The 24,805-nt window shown below is 38.3% G+C and overlaps 1 protein-coding gene across 1 annotated transcript in view; it reads left to right on the top strand.

Annotated features, from left to right (window-relative positions):
* Positions 1–16,857, top strand: part of LOC128998987 (aminopeptidase N-like) — a 31,780-nt gene extending 14,923 nt beyond the window's left edge. Inside the window, exons 2-5 of the mRNA XM_054425344.1 lie at positions 4,224–4,420; positions 5,324–5,613; positions 13,599–13,742; positions 16,614–16,857. Of these exons, the coding sequence (XP_054281319.1) occupies positions 4,224–4,420; positions 5,324–5,613; positions 13,599–13,742; positions 16,614–16,857 (875 nt within the window). The remainder of the gene's footprint in view (positions 1–4,223; positions 4,421–5,323; positions 5,614–13,598; positions 13,743–16,613) is intronic.
* Positions 16,858–24,805: the final 7,948 nt, after the last annotated feature.

The raw sequence follows: 24,805 nt of genomic DNA, 5'->3' as shown, positions 1-24,805 counted from the left end.
CCTGTTTTATGGAAGGCACTCTTCCCTTTCACTAGTTTCCCTGATTGTTGGTCCCTGTAGGCCTACTCCCAACGTCTTCTCTGTGTGACACGCCACTTGTGTGACCTCCCCTAGTGTAACCTCCCCTAATGTCCCTACCTCGTTTCCAACAATCCCTTATGAAATGACCGGGTTTAGAACAGTAGTGACATAATCGTGGTTCCATCTGATTACTCCCGCCTTCTCTTCCCTTAGTTGTATTTACATTATTTACATAACCACGACCAGAATTATTACCGCCAAACTGATTCCTTCTCCCTCTTATCTGTTCCCTTTCCCAGTCATTATACTCAACATTCTTAATTACCATACACATTTTTTCCAAATCTTGTAAGCTTTTAGGAAATTCCTGGAAAACTAATTTATTTCTGTCCCTCGGATTTATTCCTACGATAATTACGTCAATCAGTTCACGTTCTGAGTAATCACATTTTAACAACTCCGCGTTGTTCCTTACCGCACACACATACATGGCAAGAGGTTCGTCTGGACCCTGGGGTCTATGTACCAGGTCACGTTTTAGCTTCTCATATAAACCCTGTGGAATGAAGTACCTTAGTAAGGCACTATGCACAGAGCTTACATTTGACCCACATTGGATGTGCGTATTTATTCTACCCAACAATGGTTCGCTTACATGACTAGCTACAACCTCTAACACCTGTGAATCATTAAGTTTACCACACTTTTTCAACTTATTTACTACATTGAGTAAAGCTAATAACTTATTGTGGTCCAAGCCATTAACATTAGAAGGGATTTCACGTATGATTTTTTCAAGTGGATTTGTTAGCTTTGTAAACAACTCAGAAGTAGAAGATGTATGCAACCTCTTATCAATACCCAAATTGCTTATCTCTACATTAGACCCAGAAACATTGTTTTCTGTTTGGTTCTTATCCAAATTACCCATCGCTTGTGCATTTTCTGGCTCAAAAACATCCTTACTATAATCTATACTATCCGACTCGATACCATTCTCCTCAACTTCATGTGTTTCACTTAACTTTCTCAAACTAGCTTCAACTACGGTTTGGTCTAACCTATCTAAACCTTTACGCAGTGCCTTTTCCCACTGATTGGACTCATTGACCCATTCTGAAACCTGGCTTCGCGATTGATCTGGCAAACGAATATTCCCGTTTTCGAGCAAATTACCCAAACGTCGCTTCAAATGACTGACTCGCTCTTTCAACCTATGAATACCGACCGCCTCCTTAATCTCTTCAACACTCGCGAGTAATTCCCGAAATTCTTCAACCTTCTCTCGACAATTGTCTAGTTCTATTGTCACCCTTAACACAGTTAAATTTTCCCATTTCGTCGGTACATTATCCTTCAAAGCCTTCCTAAGTTGTTTTCTCAAGATAGTTACAGTATTATTTACAGTAACAGGGAATCCCCGCCATTGCAACTCGTACAACAGCTCATCTTTGTGGAGCAGATCAACATTGAAACCCATGATTTATTTACTTAACTCAAAACCTTTAAAATCTCTATTTCATCATGCTTCTCTCTCCACCTCTCACAAACACGAACTTGATAAGCAGAGTGGCGCATCTGACACACCTAAGTGTCTTAAATTTAAAATCAAGTGTAACGTGCTGTGAAAGGAAGCAAGAAGGGCATGCTGAAATAAGAAGTCTTATTATTCCAGTAAAAATCCAATATAATGAAGCAACATCTTAAAACTAACAAATGTTCAGTATGTTAAACCTTAGAAAATAAACAAAAACTATCTACTTCACATAAACTAAAATAAACTTTACAACCATTACTAACCCCCCTCCCCTTTCTTTGATCGATCAAACCTTACATAAAAATTCCCCTAAAACTTCTTGTCCTCTCCAAAGTCCATACTTTTCTACTTTACAACTCATATATATAGGCCTAATCATAAAATTTGAAAATATTGATGTGTAACATGGTGAAGGGTACTCATCACTTCACGAACGCTGTCTTCAATCTTTGGTGGAGCTTCAGTGAGATGATCTGAGCCGGAGACAGTCTACTGGTGGGAAGACTTCCATGGTTTGCAAACAGATTGTCCACAGACGGTTGTCAGGCCTCCGAGAAGGTGATACTGGTCCCGACTCCTCCAGACAACAGATAGGCGATGGTGTACTCTCCGACGATGTTCAACTCTGGGACTTGAACCCTAGGACATGTTCCAAATTCGTACTATGGATCCCTTCTTTAATATCTTTATTTTAGTATAGTTACACATACTTTCACACATCTATCCAGCAAAGTTAATTTTCCCACAAATCGTTTCTAAAGTCTAGTTTCCCCAATAAATTTTAACATAGAATACTAAAAATTCTCATTTTGTTCTCATTGACAAACATTTGAAATAACCCCTTTAAATAAAATCATTCGTAAGTACAAAACATAAAATATTTTAACATATTACCTTTTACTGAATTTACATAATAGTAAAATTGACCACAAAGTAATTTTTAATCAGCTGTCTCAAACATGTGTCTAATACATCTTGATTCTTTAACGAATTACTAAATTTGTATACCGTGACATTTTAATAAAACACAAATAAACTCAATTAAACATATCCTTCTTCCATGTTGAAATAAATAACTGTTTAGACAAATCCTTAATAACTACCCCAAATTAAAACAATATTAAAATCCTGTCGGTTCAACTAGAACATGACTCTGAAACCAACCTAATTTTACCTTAAAAACAAATTTAATCGAAATATTCTCTCTGAACAGTTATTGATAGTTACAAAACTCATTTAGATTGACACAATGCTATTTAAATTTAATCCCTTTTAAGATACAAAGCTAAAACAATTTTTTAACACTCGTTGAAACCTGAGCCAAAAACACGTGGTGTTCAATCTTCATGTCAATCAAAATTAAAGTAAAAATTATTAATTGGTTTACAAAAAAAAAAACTTAGCTATATATTTACAAATTGAAGTTGTACTGATTTTTCCTGGAATAACCTTAAAACATAAATTGGTTAATTATTTGTATAACATACCTCCAAATCGAGGGAACAAGTTGACTGTCGGCCACAACTACGCAAAATGAGATTGAAACAACGTGGTTCTCCTCCAAATTATGAATCATCGCTACCCTAAACCTAGTCTCGAACACTTGCCACCAGACTGCGCGCTTGCAGTTATCAATGCTGGTATCGACTTGAACTAAGAAAACCGGTTTCTTCTAGTTTTCCAGGATTTGTACTAACATTCAATTCTATTACCTTATAACATATGAAAATAAAATATAATTTCTGTCACAATCGTGACAGGGGAATAGTATAAGCTTGTATTTCTTTAAGCTTAGTCCTACTATTTGACTTTTGACTGTGTCCAAATCTGCTAGCTTAATGAGTTGGGTGACTGAAGGCTCAAAGATGTAGACGTTCTTCTCTTTTGTACATTTTTGGACATGATTTGTCAAATAAAAAGAGATCGCCTCATCTCCTAACCATTGTTTGCTGTTTAAAATGTCCATCTTATATTTATTGCAGAGTTTTTCGGTTTCCTTCATTTTAGTCCAAGCAGTTTCTTTTTCTTTTTTTAATTGAGTTATAGTCTTCTTTAACTGCTCCATAGTGTGTTGAAGTTCAGATATTCTCAATTTTTGTTCATTTGCTTTTGTTTCATAATCAGCAAAATAACAAACAGAGTCTGTCAGATTATCCTTGGTTATTGATAAATCATTGTTGTCAGCCTCAATCAGTTCTTCCATTAACGACTTATTTTTATTTTTGGAGTGTTCATATACGTTTTCTAAATGTGAAAAATCTTGTTTTAATGTGTCATAGGATTTTTGCAATTCTATATTCTTGCTAATATCAATACAATCAATACAATGTATGTCAGTAGCTATACCACTGCCACCACCCAATTTCGGGAAGAATAATGAAGTACATACCATAAGCACACACAGGATTTCCATAAAAGATCAGTACAATTTAATGTTTAAGACATTGTGTTACTTTTCAACGTATGATGTTTTTTACCTGTCTTGGTTGTATTAGCCTAACACTGAATTTGAATTTTAATTCACACTCATAATTAATTGTTGCTGAGTCTGCTAACATGAATAGAAATTATGACCTAAAATTAAAGTTGTTAAATAACCTTGAAGGTAAAATCAGGGAAACAAATAATCATTATGTACACATTAAAATGTCCCTTCTTTTTTTAGGACACAGAATGAACCAGGGTACATTATTGTGCTCTCTAGTTCTACTGGTAACAATATTATGTGCTGTACAAGCAGTAGCTGAATACCGATTACCAGATGATGTAGTTCCTCTGGAATACAAGCTGGATCTTCTAGCTCCCCCGGGCAAGATTTCTTCTAACAAGGATAGAATGTACAACGGCAAACTGTGGATAACTGTAAGTCCTACAACACTGGAAAAATAATATTATACATCACTTTATTTACTTTTTTGTCAGGTCAAAGCAAGCACCAATGTAGAAACAAGAAGCAAGTACTGTTATGATTAGTTCTAATATCAAAATATTTCTAACCACCAAGCCTGTGTGGAGTTCGCTTTCAAATTTAAAAAGACTATTCTTAGTTCTTTTAGTTTTAAATTTCAATCAAGGAGGGTTTGAGACTAAATATTTTGACTAAATATTTTCCTTACATGGGCTAGTACATTTTCAAAGGTAGAATAGATTTCAATCCCACCCAGCTTCTCACCGGATATGCACTGTTTTATCCGGCCTACCTTCACAAGATGGGAAATTCAGTGAGTCAGGAATGTCAGAATGGTGACTCCCAATGTTTTTATTTCCTGCATATGCATACCTTCTTCCAATGAGTTAGGTGGGAAGCACTCAGGATTGACCTTGAAACGGCCAATGGCGCAATCTTGTCCGAAGCACTCTTTCATTTGATGTTTTCAAGTCCAAAATCCTCGAACGCTGTTTCTGCATCAAGAGAGTGCTGAAAGACAAGAGAGCCAAACTGCTGTGATGCACCAGCACAGCTTAACCTGGTGGATGAGCGCTACCATTGACTATATATACCTACAGATGCTATCCAGGCGTAAGAAGGCACCCTCTTGGAGCATTGCAAGTCCAAGAGAGGTTCCTTTGCCTGGACTGACAGTTTTTAGTGGGTTAGATTGAACAGCTAGCACAATAGTAAACAAGAGCAAATACACCTAGACCCTGTAATGTAAAATGTATTTAAACATCCGAACATCGTAAAAAAATCAAGTCTGGTTGCTAATTCATACGACTGAACTTATCTAAATTACCTTTGTATGTTAATTTAAAATATATTTTCAGGTAGAATGTAAAGTGGATACAAATGTTATAAAACTGCACAGCAAAGAATTGAAAATATCCACAAAAGGTAAAAACCAACTAACAGTCACTGAAAAAGAAAAGCAAGAGAAACTCAATGTTCATAGGACCGAAATGCAGCAAGAAAATGCCCACTTCATCATTGAACTTTTGAAACCACTAGAAAAGGGTAAAACCTACGTTGTATATTTGTATTTTGAAGGAGAATGGTCTCATGGTCTAATGGAAGGATTTCACCGTAATAATTTTAAAGACGAGTGGGGACATATCAGGTAAAACGAGTCAATATTAGATATATTATAGACAGTGTTGTAGTGGAGAGGAAACATGAGAGATGCATATCCGAGGCATTGAGGCATATCTCTGCAATGGGTTTTAATAACTTTAATAAGCATTTAATATGATAAGTTATACTTGTATCTCGTACGATAGTGGCAAAACAGTGAGCATCTCCTGTGATCATAACAAAATCGTGAACATGCTCTTGACTTGCACCACACAGTCGTGGGGACATCATCGTCGTCTTCCACAACCGCAAAAAACTGTTTGCATCCCCTGTGATGGCAGTGAAATCGTGATTTGTGATCATATCCGATGTTAAGTTCTCAGACGATAATGGTTAGTGTTCACACACTGGAAAATTTATGACTACATCACTGAATATAGCATCATTTAATTATTTGATTATTATTCAATAATAGTTTTTCACACAAAAACTGACCATTACTTAAAGCTTTTACATGTAACATTGTAAAAGTATGTATGAAACACCACTAATAAAGTTAGAAACTAGAAAAACTTATAGATTTAAAGAGCTTACTATAGACAGTAGACACCCTCTTAACCGACCCTAATGGGACCGGACCTAGGTCGGATGACTCAAAAGGTCGGATAAAACGGGCAATCCCTAAAATCATAACATAATGAGTGCTATTCATTTGGAATTATATAATCATTATTTTGAAATCATACTTGCATTATTTATCAAATAAACTACTCTTATCTCCTTTTTCATATTGATAGAAAAGTTACAAATAAACACAAAGCACGGTTAAGTCAAATAGGCCTACTTTCAGTGGAATATATTATAATACTACGCAAGAGTCAATAAAATTCCTATTTTAATAACTTTAGTACTGTAAAAAAAAAAATGTATTAATTGATGCTTTCAAAATACATCGTAATACAGTACAGAACCTTTTGTTGACATTAAAGATACAAGCGACCATTTTGTTACAAGACAGGACGTTTATATATAGCCTCTCACTGGAGGCTCAAGCACAAAAACTATCTTGACCTTAGAGTTGTTAACCCCTCTTCCCTACAAGTTGCATTGTTTGTTTACTCCGGCAATAAGATAATCAGTTCTCAAAATCGTAACGCAGTTTATGATGTTATAAGTTTGCCGCACAGATAACAAATCAGATCAGATGTGCTCGAGCTAGGAACGATGATGACAAACTGACAATAGGCTATGCTATATCTTTTTTGATCAACACAAACTAACTTATTGTTAGTCATATCCTGTGGAGATAAGCGTATGGTTCAGTTCTCATCGCCCAGCATGGGAGCGGAAATGCCGAGATTCCTAGAAAGCGGCGGTTAAACCGAGCTGCTCTCAAAGCAAAGTCGGTTAAAACAAACTGTATTATTTTACGATCGAAGGCGGATAATCCGATTATCGGTTAATACGATGTCGGTTAAGAGGGGGTCTACTGTATCAAGCTATAGTTTATTGTTCCGACGTCCTTTATCTAACGACTGCACCCTAGGCTTGCCCTAGGTTCCTCTGCCCTGAAATGGTATTGGCAGTCTACTATCCAAAGGGTATAGAACTAAGAAAAATCTTTGAATTAATAATTGTCATAAGAACAAATTTTATTGGAGCTTTTGATTACTGACTGGGGTATGTGATTGAAATTACTGTCAACTTATACTATATACGAGCTGCAATAACCATGCTTTGCAATGGGAAAAAGATGTAAAAGAGAATAATGCTGTTCTTTAAATCAGCTGTATAAAATAGCTATAAATTAAAAAAAATTAATAAAAATGGATGGCATGAGTTGCGTTTTGGCATATTCTGGCAGGAGAGTTTTAAATCTGCTAAGACCTCTCAATCTTCCCACTGCACGTTGGACTGCAGATGTGACGTGGTCAGAAAAAGAGAGGTCTTTGTCAAGTACAACACCAAGCGTGTTGACAGTGTCACAGACAGACAATCCCATGCCATCAAGGGTGACTTCAATATCAGATTTTCTCAACTCCTGCATTAGAATATGAAATGAAATGAAATGAAAAATGTCTTTATTTAAGAGGCGAAGTTAGGACTAGCAAGTCCTCTCTACCACTTAACCTCTAATATGTGGTCCAGTATGCATGACAACACACTTGTCAACGTTCAATCCAAGGCCATTCATGACAGACCATTGAAAAATGCTATGCAAATCAGCATTGATGAGTCCAATTGCTGCGGATGTCATATCTGGCTTGTGTGACAAGTAGTTGGCAGTCATCAGCATACAAGTGTGCTGTACAATATTTTACACTTCTGGTTGTTTATGGTTATTAAAAGTAATTTCTAACTGCCATTTTGTTTTTAGTGGTCCGATTTCTATTTTCTTTATGTTAATTGTTTAGTTATGGCAAGACCTGTAAAATAATACCAAACTTGACCATACTTCCTGTTTAAAAATTTTAAGCTACTCAATACCCTTACTACCCCTAAGGGCAAAATTTTTAAAATTTACCATCATTAGAATCAGCCCTTCATATCGAAACAGGTTGCCGCAAACCGATTTCAAATATCTCAAATAGTTAAAAAGGTAAAGGGGGGTGCAAGCTAATTTTCAGTCACCCTCATGGTTATTAGGTATTGATACATTTTAGGGCGCCATTTTGTTATTAGTGGGCCGATTTTCTTTTTCTTTATGTCAATTGTTTTTTTCGTCAAGGCCTGTAAAATGATACCAAACTCGACTATACTTGTCATTTGAAAATGTTGAGCTACCCCCTACCTTCGCTGCGCCTAAGGGCAAAGTTTTAATTGACCCCAATTATTGTAGCCCCTCATATCTAAGAAGGTTGCCGCAAACCGATTTTGAATATCTCAAATGGTTGAAAAGTTAAGGGGGGTGCAAGTTACTTTTCAGCCACCCTGTATAAATGTTATATCATTTTAAAGGGAATTAAAATGAGAATAACAATCAGCAAAAAACCAAGTTTGTGTAAATAAAAAAAATATCGGTCTGGCTCCCCTTTTAAACTCTCTGTATAGTAATCATCTGCATGTTTCTGATGCAATAAAAAAACTAGAGATAAAATTTAAAATATACATAGTATGGTGGTTAAATAATGTAAAAGATTGCAATTGGAAAACATTTCAATAATGTTATATTAACATTAAGTTTGTAGTATTTTTTTAGCTACTTGAAAAAAGTCGTCAATATAAGCCCAAGCACTATGTGAAAGGAAATATGTGTTGATATATCGCATTGCGTAAATAACAATCAATTTTGCATTTTGACAAACCAGCGGCTAAAATTCTGGCCGCAAACTTTTTATCTGCACAACATCAGTTCAATAAATTAAAGGTGGAACTAAACGTATATTTTAACGGTTGTGAATTTAGTCAGAACACATCAAATTGTAATACCTAGAGTGTACGAACCTGAATTTAACCCCCGTACTTTTACCCCCTTCATATTTAAGGTCAGCTCAAAATTTACGACCCGGAGTTTTAGTTTTATATATCTGCACAGGGTGTAAAATTCCGGGGTAAAAATCTGAGGGTAAAATTCGGGGGGTAAAAATCTCGGCCGTACATATACAGGTTGCGTAAACGAGGTAAAATTCCAGTTTTATTGCTATTCTAATTTATCACGCCCTCTACTTTCAGTAGACTCTTAAATCCGCAGGGGTAAAATGCCGCCCGCAAACAAAATTCCAGGGGGATTTTATTCCGGCTACCCCACCTTCCTTACACTTTACTACACTATAGTAATAGTAATGAGGCAATTATAAGCCACTCATCGTGCAGAGGGAAGCAACTTATTGCGGCTTTATAAAATAATTTTAACGCAACCTAATGGAAAAGCACCAAACACCATCTTCGAGGCAGTCTTGAAGTGAAGATCTTCGCAAAAACCATTGTACAGTGACCGTATCAATGTAAGGATCAACAAAATTCCCTGCGATAACTTATCTTGTTCAGTTGAAATTGTTCTACTTACAATGTAGTTAAAAAGAACTATGAAGTTGAATCTAAGTTCTTATTTATTTTTTAAATTATTAGTATGACAAAATAACAATCCTTTCCTTAATTAGTTTAGTTACTGGACTTATTTATGCAATCACACATTTAACGACTTGTAGTGCTCTCTAGTGGTAATCACAACTACTATGTCGTCGTAGTGCATAACTTGTCCGCAGTGCTAGCGGTTTGGAATTAACAGTTAGCGTTTAGCAGCGGTCACAATTACTATGTCGTCGTAGTACATAACTTGTCCGCAGTGCTAGCGGTTTGGAATTAACAGTTAGCGTTTAGCGGCGGTCACAACTACTATGTCGTCGTAGTGCAGAACTTGTCCGCAGTGCTAGCGGTTTGGAATTAACAGTTAGCGCTTAGTGGCGGTCACAACTACTATGTCGTCGTAGTGCAGAACTTGTCCGCTGCACCCTTGAATCACTAGCTACCCCACTAGGTAAAATCAAAACATGTTGTGTAATTTTATTAAATAAAATACCCCTGCCGCAGCAAATCTGCAGACTAGCCCTCCCTGAAAATGTACGCAACTTGCCTATTAAGTCACTGAAAAATGTATTGACCGATTTTTTGAACAGAAAGGTTATCTACTCTATCGAGGAATTTTTATCTTTCAAGCATGATGATTTTCTGTAAAATTCTAATTGTTAAGTAGGGTATTGTTTCTAAAGTATGTAATAATGGTTTCATGAACTGTGATATAATAGTCTTTCATAATAATGAATTTCTGTCAACTTTATTTAAAAATTTATTGTTATTTAGTTTTAAGCTGTATCTCACTGCCAATTTTAGCCTTAATTATTTTGTTATATGTACTTACCCAACTTGTTTGCTTAACTATAAACGTATTATTATCATCATTATCAATACATCTCAAATACTTTTGTACAAAAACCCAGTATTATTAGTTTATTAAGTATAGCATGTTCATCTATTTACACTTGACTCTGTACATTGTACTTTGAATTGTATATTATCTCCATTGACCTGGCCTATTGTATGACATGTATACTTAATGGCAATAAACTATTTGAATTTGAATTTGACTAAGCAAATATCCATTTACCTGGCTGGATTTCTACTAAAATATTTCCTAAAAATTGTCACATTTATTTCCTATCTAAATAACATTAATTTTAGTGAGTACCGTACCTACTTAGGTTTGCTGCTACAGGGAAGATATTGAGGTGTGTTTTTTTTTTATTGAACGTTGATAGCTTAGTATGAAACAAAAAAAATTTCAAATTTAGTTAAAATATATCCATAAACAAGTAAACTACAACAGTTTATTTATTCTCCATAAGAATAACATGGGAATTTTAAATTTACATTTTTTTAAATTATCTCTGTAACCGTTGGGCATACAACAATGCTTCAATATACAAAATTATTTCTTTTTTAAGCTCTACAAAATAGTTTGGAGAAAAATTATGGAATTTTTTGTTTTTAGGGTAAAAAATGGGAAAAATCAATTTTTACCCCATAAATGTAGGTTTACATGTTTTTACAAAATTTCATCTAAATCGGATCACTTTTGCTAGAGTTATCATGTTAACGGACATATATACCGGTATATGAATTTGAACGGAGGGTGTTTTTGGCCTCTGGGGACCTCAGGGTCTAGGTCTTACCATGAGACCTAGGGTAATAGCTTATTCCCTATTTGGGAAATTCGCTAAAAGGGGGAAAAAGGGTACTTATTTGATATATTAGTGAATTTCTCTATAGGGAAGTAGCTATTACCGTAGGTGGCATGGTAAGACCTAGGACCAATTTACTTTTTCATTTTGTCTCCACAGGCCAAAAACACCATTCGTTCAAATTTGTGTATGTATATGTATGTCTACACCCCCCCCCCCCCCCCCATTAAGCAGGGGGGGCCGGGAAAATTTGGAATTTTCAAAGCTGTTTGGTGACTTTCTGAAGCCATTTTTAACACCTAAAACTGTGCCCAATCGTCCATAAACTCCCATTTCACCAGTTTTTTGTCATGAGCAAGTAGACATTTAAAAAATTAAACTATGACGATTGCATTTATGAATTTCAAAAAGCCCGGTAGCTCCCTCCTTGACAAGGTCCTGGAAGTGCCACTGCTAATCTTCCTATTCCCTGCACCAAATAATATGTTTGTAATTTATAAATATGTTGTTCTCGTTAATGGAACATAACCTGTTTTGCTAATATATTGGTCAGCCTGTTATGTGGCAAAGATACTAAAAAAATATATAATTTATTTGTGCAGAGTATAGAAAAATAATTGATCAAAAACGGTTTCTAAATATAATAAATAGTTTGGAGTATTAAATGGCAACTTAAATAATTATTTAATGAACATTTTTTGCCCTAATTCTGCAAAATCACTTTCCATATATCCCCAGACTTGAGCTACATAACAGATGACAGCCCGCACCATTTTCGTCTGCCACCATTTCTAAAAACCATTTTTTTTTATTTGTTTAGATTTAAATTAGATTCCACATACTACAATAGGCCTCTAGGTTTCTTATCATGTGTTGAAGCCCAGTTCTTGTAGGAGAGCGAGGAGAATAATCTGCATAGATTATGCAGATAGATAATGCATAGATTATGATATGCAAGTCTGCTCTGGCAAGTTGTTTACAAAAAAATAGGCTGAATAAAGTAGGTGAGAGAATACATCCCTGTCTTAAACCTGTATTGGTGTTAAAACTGGTTGTGATATGTGATGTCATCTCCAGACCATACACTTATACTATACTAGTTTCACTGTAATAGCTTTTCAGATTGTTGAGCATACGAGTTGATATTCCCAGGTTTGACAATTTAAACAATAACAATAATGCCTTTCATCAATAGTGTCAAACAATGAGCTAAAATCAACAAAAAAACACGAATAGGTTTACTTCTTTCTGAATCAATCTTAATTTAATCAAAAAGTTAGATTAAAATTAAATTGTATTTTTGAAGCATGTGTAAAGTGAAGCTCTTAGGAAATTAGCCTTTGGGGCAGAGCCCTTAAGGAATTTGTTCATATTATACAAATCATTTTTGGCGAATCTACAACACTATAATCCTAATTTTTGATGTGCCCTATGCCTGTTTTTTTATTTTGCTAAAATCCCTTAAACAATGACAACAAAATTTCTAAATTTGACCTTATCACTTAATTCGGGGGTTTTTTCAAACTTTACAAATTTTACAATTTTTTAAATTTTACAAGTACTATGAAACACTGTTTAACACTATTTGTGCTGTCGACATGTTTGAACATAAAAGTTGCATTTATTTCAATGTTAAGCAATTACGGGAATTCCCGTCATCAGCACCCAACGTGTTAATGGAAATTTATTGTAAATAAGACTCAACAGGGTGTTTTTACATGCTCAAATATAGTATGTATTGTAGGTCTAAGTTTTTTTTCTTTGTTTACAACGGATCTGGTTTGATTAAATTTGTATGTGTCAATAATAGCCTTGTTGGTTTTTTAGGTACTGGAATCACACCTGGAAACTTAATTTTAAACCTGTCTTGGCATAAAACCAATAATTTATTATTAACATATTCTTCTCACTCTTTGATCGAGGGAAATACCATGTTGAGTCTTGTTTACAATAAATTCCCAATACAGTAATACTAAACCTCATGGATAACTATGGAACAACGCATATCAGCTGATCGATGTCTCACAGTACTTGGAATTTGGGTTGTGTTTCAAAGAAAAACACTCTGTATAATAGATACTTTTATATGGAACAAAGATAAAATCTCTAAACATTAGAGCTTTTAGAATTTAAATTCATAATATCTCCAATATTATAATGTTAATAATCCATAATCCAATAACAATGTTATCGTACCAAAACAAACAAAGTGTGGGCTGTAATATTTAAAGTATTATCAGTTAATTTAGTTGTAACAATATGTTTAAATAAAAACCGAGCCCATGACGAACTTTCTGTATACAAATTTCACCTTGTATAGAGAAACATCTAAATAATAAACACGATTTTCCAGGACGTATGCTATAAAAAAGAATCGTTTTGGCGCTCATGGTGTTTTCCCTTGCTTTGACGAACCACGATTCAGAGCCAAGTTTTATATATCCATTGGTGTAAGGAAACCCCACATTCCAATCACAAATACGCCCCAGAAACAAGAGTAAGTACTGTTGCTGATTTAGTTTATTTTTACTTAATTTATAAATATGGTAGGGGAGGGTGGGCCACAATGGAACAAAAATCAAAAAAACAATTTTTGTTTTTTTTACCTGTTTGCTTTACAGCTTCAGAAGATAAATGTACTTAGAGAACAACCTATCCTGCATATATTTAACATATATTAAAACTGATAATTAAATAAATATTAACTTTTATGAACCGTTTTACAAAACCTATGTAGGTGCCTATATTGGGCCACAGTGGAACGAACATGATACGGGCCACAGTGGAACAACGAATTAAAAAGCAAAAATACTGTACAAAGAAACTTTTACTAACCTGTAATGGTACACACTTTTAAAACCTAACAGTGTCAAATTCTTCTACTTGTAATTAGTTAATAGTAAGCAAGTCAAAATTTACTTCAAACTTAAAAAATGACTTAAGTCTCTTTGTTGACCCAGTCTCAGAAGGTACAGGCAATATCATCTTAATGTCACTCATTTTAACAAGAGCGACGTCAGCAACATTTGTGATGTGGAAAGCGAATAGGGACCTCTTGTCGGGAATTTTCGATGTTGAGTTAAATATATATTTGAATTCTTATTAAATTTTGAATCGATTGGTGCAAGCCCCACGCATGTATGATCTTTTTTGTTAAAGTTATAGGACTTTGAAATTTTGTTATGGAAAAGGATCATTTTGAGAAAAACTGTTTTGAAAATTTCAAATATGCATAAAAACAGTGTTTTTTGTATCTAAGAAACGATTTTGGTATCAAAAGAAAGCTTATGATGTCCTCTTTGAAAGAAATGCAATTTTTCCTCTTAACTCACGGTAGTTTTCATTTAAATAATTATTTTATTGAAGCATGTCGTAAAAATCGCATTTCAGAAAAGGGACCTCTTGTCGGCCCTATGTTATTTCGCTATAAGATAAGAAAATGTACCTCTTGTCGGGACCGCAAATTTTGTGAAATATTTTGTCCTTCGTGAAATGAACTTTGTTGTAGTTCTCTAAATTTCCACTAGAATGCAGGGCAATTAATTTTTTGGACTAAAATCTGTTTAAAAAGTGAATATTAGAAATGGGACCTCTTGTCTTTATGGCGAAATAACATTGAGCAACAAGAGACAAAGAAAAGAGACAAGAGACAGACCAAGCAGAGGCTAACCAAATGATTTATTTAGACCTTGCATCTTCAATCCGAGATTTTAACCGATACTGTCATGTTCTATGTTAAATGAGGTATAATAATCAATAAAAACCCGAAACTCATAATATTTTCGACCTTAATTACTTATATCGGCCGTACTGAAAATTTTGCATCTCTGACAAGAGGTCCCTTTTCACTTTCCACATGACATTTGGAAAAGTAAATGACCATTCAAACTTAGGGCTTTTTCACAAAAAAACTCACTTCTACTTCTCCAGTAAAGTCTTCAGGTTTCAACACTTTTGCAACATAAAAAACATTGCGTGTTAGCTCGTCTTTTGGTCTAAACTTTACCAACACAAAATCATCAACAACTGGTGATCGGTCTAGTTTTTTAATGAAATCTAGAAAATTATTATCTTAATTTTCTTACTGCCTTCAATTGGGCCGATACCATCAAGTTCTTCGCCACTTTCACTTCTATTGAGCTGACTATTGTCAGTAGGTCTCTCTTTGCCTGCTGTGCTGGTTGAAGGGGTGGAAAGAAAAAAGATTGTTGGATCAGTAATTGGACCTTGCGCAGCTAGTGGTGACTGTTGTGAAGGCGATATTGTTTTATCCGTTACGTAGCTGCAAAGGAAGTCGTTATCTGTAAATATCTTATTGTCGAATTGAAAAATTCCTGTTGCCTTAAAACCAGATTTGATGTTTGAAGGAGTTAAGGCCGGTACACACTAGGACACCCGGTCGTTTATCAACCGGCAATCTGGTTGACGAGCGACTAAGTTTATGATTGAACGTTTTATTGCTGAGGGATACAGACTAGGATATACCTAGCACTTTCAACCAAGCTGGAAATCAATCAAAATTTGGTGGGGATAGACAATGCGTTTTGTTCTGGTTCACCCTTAAGCCTATCTAAGTGTGTACCTAAGTGACAACACCATGCCCCCCGACAAAGAGGAAATAGCTGCCGAAGTTTTGATTATATTTAAAATTGTGGGAAGTAGAGAAGAAGAAAGAAATTGTTTAGAAGATTTTGGGTTAAAGGGTGGCTTTAACGTAGAAATAGTTACAGCCACATAGCACTACTACGAGCTTTGCTACTTGAAAATCCTCAGGATTTTAAGAACTATTTACAGATGTCAGATGACAGTTTCCGTCATACTAAGCAACCAGTGACGCCCGTGACACCTCACATAGGAAAAAAGGACGCGAGATTGAGATTTTAGCATGGTTTTGTTTCGTCAGTTCATTTTTTGTTGTATTGCCCATGCGCAAGCCGTCTTTAGTTGATCAACTTAGTCGCTGAACCGTACACACTCTAGTTTTTTGGAGAAATCTGATTGCCCGGCAATAAAATGGTGGATTGGAAACCCCCAGGTTTTTGAGACATGTTCGAAAAAAACCAACATGTTGCCTGGCAACCTACAAATCGCCGTCAATCAAATTGACAGACCAACACACACACACAGTGATATTTGTGCAATTTGGTCGCTCGTCAACCAGGTCGCCGGTTGATAAGCGACCGGGTGTCCTAGTGTGTACCGGCCTTTAGACCTCGATCATGGCCCAATTCCCATTCTCTCGTTTTCTTTTGCCAGATTGAGGGATTGTATTGTCAAATGGCTTTCATGGTTATATGATCAAGATTGTAGGGTTATCTTTGGAAGAACCACTATGCTTGATAAAATGTTTCATGACATCTACAAATAGATCACCATTCATCCACCCTGTAGCTGAGGCTAATCCTAATGTACCAGGAGGTGCCCCATTTATCATGTGTTCCTTGAAGTTTTGTCCTGGGAAACACCATGGCTGGTGGAAGACTATTGCCAGTTGCACTTATGATGCAACATTTAGTGACAAGATCACCTCTTCTAGCACTCGTACACTGGATGACTTGCTGCTGGATGACTTGAAAACATTTTTAAATCAACACATGATTATTCAAACTTGAGAAAAATAAAATAAAATATCACGAAACTATCACAGAAAAATATAAAAACAACTTAAATCTACAATAGTAACTTTTATTCATTTTTCCTCATCTTCGCCAAAGTGGCAATGTCCAGGCCAGGATAGTAGGAGTCGAAATTTTCAATTTTCCTTTTGTTCAGTCTGACATAGGTTCCGTCCGGAAGAAAGACTCTTTTCCTCTTCGTATTTGCTCCTCTTCTTTTGTGTGCCGGTCGTTGCAGCTTGAGTTGGGGGTCTTCCATTTGTGTAGTCGCAGAGTATGTTTGGTCGTGGCTTCGACTTCCATCGGTTGTTCGTTGGTATCCGACGTGCTTCCAAGTGACTGAGGCATTTCTGTATCTTCCTTCTTCAAAGGGCTAAGCTTCATTTTAGCCAGACTATCAAGGACAGAATTTTGCTTAGGGGAATGTGGGAATGGGCTGACTATCGTTTTCCCGGAGTCTATAAACTCTCTTAACTCTTCTAATAACGGGTCAGGGGCCTCAGCAGATTCCCTTTCTTGAGGGCTCAAAACGATCTCCAAAAAGTCCTGGGGTTGTATAAACTTTGTCTTCTCTTGATGGGTTAGGTAGTACCCCTCCCGGTTGCTTTTTATCTCTTTTCCTGGAGAAATCATTCTAGGTTGTAGTTTTGTTAACACTTACTTGGTTCGGAGCTTTCTTTGGCTGTGGTTTCCCTGTAAGTTTTGGGTCGCAATTTTGCTGGCTAAGACAGATGGTTTCTTATCGGGGTTTTTATTCTTCGGGTCCAAAGGTTGAGACGCCCACTTCAGTCTTCTTTCGATGTGTTTTCTCATTTCGTCCGATGTCATTCCTCGTAAGGTAGTTAGTGGTCTCTCATGGGTTAGTACATCGGCAAACATGCAAATGTATACCCCGCAGTCACTATCATTGCTCTGTTGTGGGCAGACTTTTAGCATGTTCAATCTGGAAAACTCTTTGTTTATTTTTTTTTTGCGGCTTGCGCTTTCTTTAAGAAAGTAATCCTTAACTTGTTCCATTCGCGCAGTGTGCTCCATGCCCAGGCTATCAAAGGACGTGATGTCGCATTTTTTTGGTCTGGCGACAATCAGGGCCCAATGTCCTATAGTAGCCGGTGGTTGGGGTGGCATGAACAAGGGAAATAGGACAAAATCTTTGTCCAGGGGGTTACCTTTTGCCCACCGTTTTACCCCCTCGTATCCGCTGTTGTTGCGGTCCCATGACGTAAAAAAAAACGATGGGAACGCCATTATTTTCTTCCCTGTTTTGGACGGTTTTTCCAGAGTTTGCATGAAGCTGTTGACAATTTTGTCGTTTAAACATTTCCTGAACTTGATTATATTGTAGTCTTCCGTCGTTAGTTTCTCCATGGTACCTGAAAGCCAAGCAAAGTGTAAGCAGTTGAAAACCCAAATAAAATAAAACTACAACATTCTAAATTTCTAGGCAGACATCCTAGTTAAAATGGGATTGGGGAAGACAGCAGGGTTAGACCAGGTAGGGTTTTAGATCCTTTACGTGTGCTTGGGGAATTAAACCACCGTCAGTTGATAAAATGAAGATGTTGGCCCCTCTGGGCGTAAAACAGTAAATGGTCCTTCAAACTTTGGAGCTAGTTTAGCCGCAAAACCTTTTGAAGCATCGGACAGTTCATGTTTGCAACACAACACTTGTTGTCCTACCTTAAATGAGTTCGGTCTATGCCTCAGATTATAATAGTGAGATTGTTTGTCGTAAGCTTTCTTTAAAGTGCTCCTTACACGTAAGTGAATAGATTTAATTACCTCAAATCGGTCGCTACCTGCAGGCGTGGGGTCCTCGTCTGACACTACTTCTGGATTGAATGAACCAGGCAGCCTTAACTCGCGGCCAAAGTTTAGGACGGCCGGGGAATACCCAGTAGACTCGTGAACTGCTGTGTTCATTGCCAACCTAAACTCGTTTAAATACTTGTCCCAGTACCGATGATTATCTCTGATATACTGTCTTATCATCGTTTTCAATACTCGGTTACTCCTCTCGGTAGGATTTGACTGTGGAGAGTAAGGAGCAGTTAATATATGCGAAATATTCCACTCTTTGGCCAGTTCGGAGAATATTTTGGAAGTAAATTGCGTTCCATTATCAGTTAGTATGGAAGATGGTGAGCCATATCTCATAATAACGAGTTCCCGAATTCTATCTTTAACGTCTTTAGCTGATGCCGCCCGCATTTGAGCGAGTTCGATCCATTTTGTAAACAGGTCCTATAACACTATTACGTATCGAAAACCTTTTGTGGACTTTGGAAAAGGTCCCATAATGTCAGCTACGACCGTGTACCAGGGTCCCTTCGGTACTCTGAATTTCATTTGGCCCGTCTGGCATTTTTGTTTGGGTTTTTGTATTTGGCAATTAGAGCAGGATCGTACATATTGTATTACTTCATTTTTCCAACCTGGCCAGTAATATCGGATTCCTACTCTGTGTATGGTCTTTCGGATCCCCAGATGTCCCGCAGTTGGCTCATCGTGGTTCTCGTGGAGAACCTTCTTTCTATCCTCTTTTGGCACGCAAAGTGTCCACGTAGAGACTGGCAGTTCTTTGGTTTGGTTATTTAGTGGTCCTCCGTACAAACTTTCGTGGTATATGGCGTAATTTGGATATTTGTTGGGAGTCTTCTTAACGGCTTTGAACATCCGTTCATACCAAGTATCGGATGGGGGCGGCGTCTTAGAAGTTTCTTTCGTTAGAGAACTATCGACCAATATGCAATCAAGTCTGTCGGCCGATTGACTAGGGATGCGTGAGAGTGCATCTGCCAAGCTATTATCAATTCCTTTTCTATAACATACATCGAAGTTATATTGCTGGATTTCAAGGACCCATCTTCCCAGTCGTCCTGATGGTTCTTTTATCTTAAGAAGCCATTGGAGAGCTTGGTAGTCAGTGACAGCTTTAAAATGATACCCTTCGAGGTATGGTCGAAAGGTTTTGATTCCCCATACTAAGGCTAGACATTCTTTTTCTGTCGTGCTATACTTTTGTTCTTGTTTACTCAACAGCCGGCTAGCAAATGCGATAGCGACTTCTTTCCCATCTTGTCTTTGAGTAAGGGCCGCTCCAACCCCACACTGTGATGTGTCCACTTGTAAGATAAATTCCTGGGTAAAGTCAAGGCACGCCAGGACGGGTGCGGAACTTAGTTTGGATTTCAGTGTCTCGAACGCAGCTTGATGTTGTTCGGTCCATTCCCATCTTGCTTGTTTCTTTAATAGAGCAGTAAGAGGCACACAGATTTGAGCAAAGTTGGCAATAAACCTTCTGTACCAGGAGGCGAGGCCAAGAAAACTCCTAAGATGTCTGACATTTTGGGGAACAGGGAAGTTTTCCATGGTTTTCACCTTTTCTGGATCGGTGTGGATTCCTTCTTTATTGACGATGTGTCCTAAATATCGCAATTCTCTTATAACGAATTGACACTTGTCAGGATTGAGCCTAAGACCAGCGGATCTCAAACGTTTAAAAACTTCCCTCAACAGTTCCAAATGCTCATCTAATGTTTTTCCCAGTACTATAATATCATCAAGATATGCGAAAGCTTTGGGTTCTAAGTCAGGTCCTATAATTGTGTTTAGAAGGCGCTGGAAAGTGGCAGGTGCCGAGTTCAGCCCGAAAGGCATGACTTTGGTAGACTGCGGTAGAGCCCAAGGCCGGGGACGGTAAAAGCGGTTATCGGTCGACTGTCTGGGTCCAAAGGGATTTGCCAATAGCCATTTTTCAAGTCTAAAGTTGTAATGAAATGAGCTTCTCTTAGTTTGTCAAGAACTCCATTAATGTAGGGAAGTGGATAGGCGTCCTTGATGCTGACATCGATCACACGGCAAAGGCAATGCAGAAACGGTATTTTCCTGACGGCTTCTTAATTAAGACGACAGGAGAACTCAATGGGCTCGATGAGGGTTCGATAACGTCATCTGGGATCATTGCTGCTACTTCTGATCTCATGATTTCTTGCATCGCAGGGTTACGGGGATAATATCGTTGTTTCAGGGGCTCAGTAGACTTAAGCCGAATTTTATGGTTTACCATGGTGGTTCTGGCAGCTACGTGGTCAAACAAAGGAAGCTCCTCAGCAAGGAACTGTTCTAATTTCTTGTTCTGACATGAGTCTAGATCCTCAATGGCTGTCAATGTGGTTATTTCCTTTAGGTCCACTGTTCCTACTTGAAGAACCAGGGGATTAACGTGTATAAGACCTAGCTTTTTGATAAAATCAATTCCAAGAATGATTTGAGATGATAATCCTGGTAAGTATATGGCCTCAATTTCAGCGAGCCGGTTTGCCACATTCGAATATAAATTTGCCGTTTGCCTCAATTCTTCTATTGTCAGCCAAATGTACGAATACTCGTCAAGCATATGGTTGGATTCCAATTTCTTTCAGATAAGTAGCGACAGTATCAGAAATAAAGGTTAGCATGGCGCCGCTGTCCAGTAGCGCAGAAAACTGTTGGCCATATATATTTACATCAACATAAATTCTTTGATCAGGGGGTTTCTTGGTCTGTACAAAGTTCAAGTGGAAGTTGGCGATAAGGTCTAACCATTCTAACCAACCTTGAGAAGATTCTCTCTTCACTGGCTCTGACGACTTCTCTCCCCCAGAGCCATGTTGGCGTTTCCCGACCGGCAACGGCAGGTGGTGGTTAACTGTCCCTCTCGTTTGCAATGGAAGCATCTGATTTTACGAGGCTTAGGGCATTCTCGAAACATGTGTCCACTACCGTCACAGTTCCACCACACGAATGCATTCTGTGGTCTATTAATAGCTCCAATTTGGTGTTGGTTCGGTGGTCTAACGTAGCTGCGTTCATTGAGAGCAAGCTGATTATCTTGGGGGACAGGTGTAGCTCTGTTGGTGAAGTTTCTTACTGGGTCTCTTGGATTCGGACGGATTTCTTTCCGATGAAAAGATGGCAGGTTCTCAGGCTTAGACCACTTGAAGACAATTCTTCAAGATATACACGATCATTCCAATCAACTTTACGTCTTTCTCTGGATTGGTAAGCTGTTTCTGGATTCAGGGCCTGGGCTGGGGACGGCGGTGGGCGATAGGTCGTTTTGTCTCTTAGAACTGACTCGTATTCTTCTGCTTTTCTCAATAAGTCCGAGAGACCAGCAATTTTGTGTCTTCGAATGTATAGTTTGTAGTTGGGCTTCAGGTTGTTATAAATTCGGTCCAGTCGAGTTGCGTTGTTGAATCCTCCTCTTCGTCAGATTAGCGTAGAGATAGCAACTACAAATTCTCGACAGGTCTCTCGCTCGCCTTGGGTTCTTTCTTGGATTTCCTTGTCCAGGTTGCGGTAGTACCCAAGTGGTAGAAACTGCTGTTCAAAATCCTGGCAAAAATCTTCAAAAGCTCTCCACAAATCCCTATTGTTCCTCCACCATAACAAGGCTTGGCCTTTAAAAATTTCGGGCAATGAGCGTAGAATACGATTGGGGGGAATATCATAGGACTTGATGAGTTCATTCAATCTTTCCAAGAATGACACAGAATCATTTCTTCCATCGAACTTTAAATTCCATTTGCGGACTAGATTGCAGATTCCTGGTGTACTTAAATCAATCTTGTTGCTTTGACCCTGTTGACGTAGGCGATAATCGGGTGGAGAATTCCGTTCAGCAGGGTCTTCTCTTCGTTGGTACAGGTCCTGGTGACGTTCGAGATGTCGGCCTCCTGTAGGTTCATGGTCTCGAAGTTTTGGTTGGGAGGAAATAATAGATTGGTGATTTTGGCCATAATCTTGCATCGGATGTTTGTTGATTCCCTTTGAGGTCGGAGGGATCAATTCAGATTTACTCATATCGGCTCTCGTGAGTTCAATTAGTTTGTGTCTGAGGGTATTATTACTACCCTGGGGAGGTAATCCAACAATCTCTTTCAGGTTGTCTACTAGTATCCTATAGTCATCATCTCTGTTTTATAATATGCGAGATTGGGATGGAAGTTTGGGAATATCTCCAAGAAGGTTCTTGCTATAGGAAGGCCCTGAAGTGGTTTCTTCGATGACTTTATAGTTTTCCCAGTCTTCCTCAGGAGTAACAACGGGGTTTCTTAAGTTGTCAACAAGCCTTTTTCTCAGTTCTTTAACATTTCCCGAGTTGTCTATACTTCTAAGCAGGCACTCCTCTTGTAGTTGTATTTTGTTAAGTGTGTAGATCCAACCAACACGTTCATCCTGATGTAGAGGTGCCTTCTGTTGGAAGGTCGTGGTGCTAGATGACATGATGGGTAGATTAAGAAGTGCCAAAGTGGTTGTGGTGGTTGTAGTGGTAGTCGTAACTGTCGTAACTGTCGTAACATGCGGTGTAGGCAATGGCGGAAAATCCTTTTGAGGCAGAAATTCACCGGTGGTCGCTTGGTTTTCTTCGTTCATCTTCGTTCGATGTTACGAGGAAGTTGATGCTGATGCTGTATCAGTCCCTGTTCGGGTGCCAAAATTTGTGACGTTCTCTCTCTCAAGTGAGGTTCGGGATAGCTCAGTGCTTGCTGGGTATCTGTTCCAGGGGTCGAAACAACGGGAAGCAAAGGAATGGCTCAGATTCGTGGCACACAATGTTATTTGTTTTCAAACAGCCTCTGTCAGCACAGCCACAAAGGAAAGGTTGTGGATAAGGAACTAGTAGGATGTCTGAATTAGTGCGAAACTTCCAATTAACAGGATCTATGATTATGCTAAGATTACTCTAGCAGGAGCGGGTCAAGTGCTAAGATTTCTCTGGCAGGAACGGGTAGAGTGCTAAGATTTCTCTAGCAGGATTGGGTCGTGTGCTAAGATTTCTCTAGCAGGATCGGGTCGAGTGCTAAGATTTCTCTAGCAGGAACGGGTCGAGTGCTAAGATTTCTCTAGCAGGAACGGGTCGAGTGCTAAGATTTCTCTAGCAGGAACGGGTCGAGTGCTAAGATTTCTCTAGCAGGAACGGGTTGAGTGTTAAGATTTCTCTAGCAGGAACGGGTCGAGGGCTAAGATTTCTCTAGCAGGAACGGGTCGATAAAGTCGAATACTAACCAGCCAGAAAATTCGGGGCGTCCGTCTCGTACGAGAGCCGGCGATGAACTGACTTCTGCTCCGGTGTGGGGCTTGTATTTATACGCGGCCGTTTCGCGCATGCGCAGAAGTCCTGAAATGGTCAGTTGGGATTCGGATTTTGAGGAGAAAGGATCGGACTGTCTTTTAACATGGGGATTTGGTTTTCTGGATAAATTTGAGGTTAGGGTTGTGTTTTCGGGGCAAATACAGAGTGAAAAGGCTAGAACAGGTTGAATTAGGTAACGTGATATGACAAAGGGCGACGCAAGGAAAGGGGAAGGTTGGATAGGACTTCGGAAGGTGACGTAGGGAGCGGAAGGTGACGCAAGGTAAGGGGAAGGTCGGGGAAGGCTGTAGAGGGCGACGTAGGATAGCGGAAGGCGAGGTAAGGTAAGGGGAAGGTCGGGGAAGGGTCTGGAAGACGACGTGGGATAGCGGAAGGCGACGCAAGGTAAGGGGAAGGTTGGGTAAGGGTCTGGTAGACAACATGGGATAGCGGAAGGCGACGCAAGGTAGCGGAAGGCGACGTAAGGTAAGGGGAAGGTCAGGTAAGGGTCTGGAAGGCGACGTAGGGTGGTGGAAGGTGATGTAAGGTAAGTGGAAGGTCGAGGAAGGGTCTGGAAGGCGACGTAGGGTAGCGGAAGGCAAGGTAATGGAAGGGAATGGTCGGGGAAGGTTCTATAGGGCGACGTAGGATAGCGGAAGGTGGTGCAAGGTAAGGGGAGTCGAGGGGACTGTGGGATAATTTAATATAACAATTGGGGAAAACAGACAGGTGTAATTCGGGCACATTACAGTCTTTTGCACGGTAGTGGTTCCAGTTTCATCTAGATTTTAAATTCGAGTTCCATCTGCAAATTTATTGTGACGA

The sequence above is a fragment of the Macrosteles quadrilineatus genome, unplaced genomic scaffold (genome assembly GCF_028750875.1).
Source record: "Macrosteles quadrilineatus isolate MER2022 unplaced genomic scaffold, UCM_ALF_1.0 Scaffold_7__1_contigs__length_78375512, whole genome shotgun sequence".
Taxonomy (NCBI): Eukaryota; Metazoa; Arthropoda; class Insecta; order Hemiptera; family Cicadellidae; genus Macrosteles; species Macrosteles quadrilineatus.
Note: the sequence above shows the minus strand (reverse complement) of the source record. Positions and strands in the feature narration are given on the sequence as shown.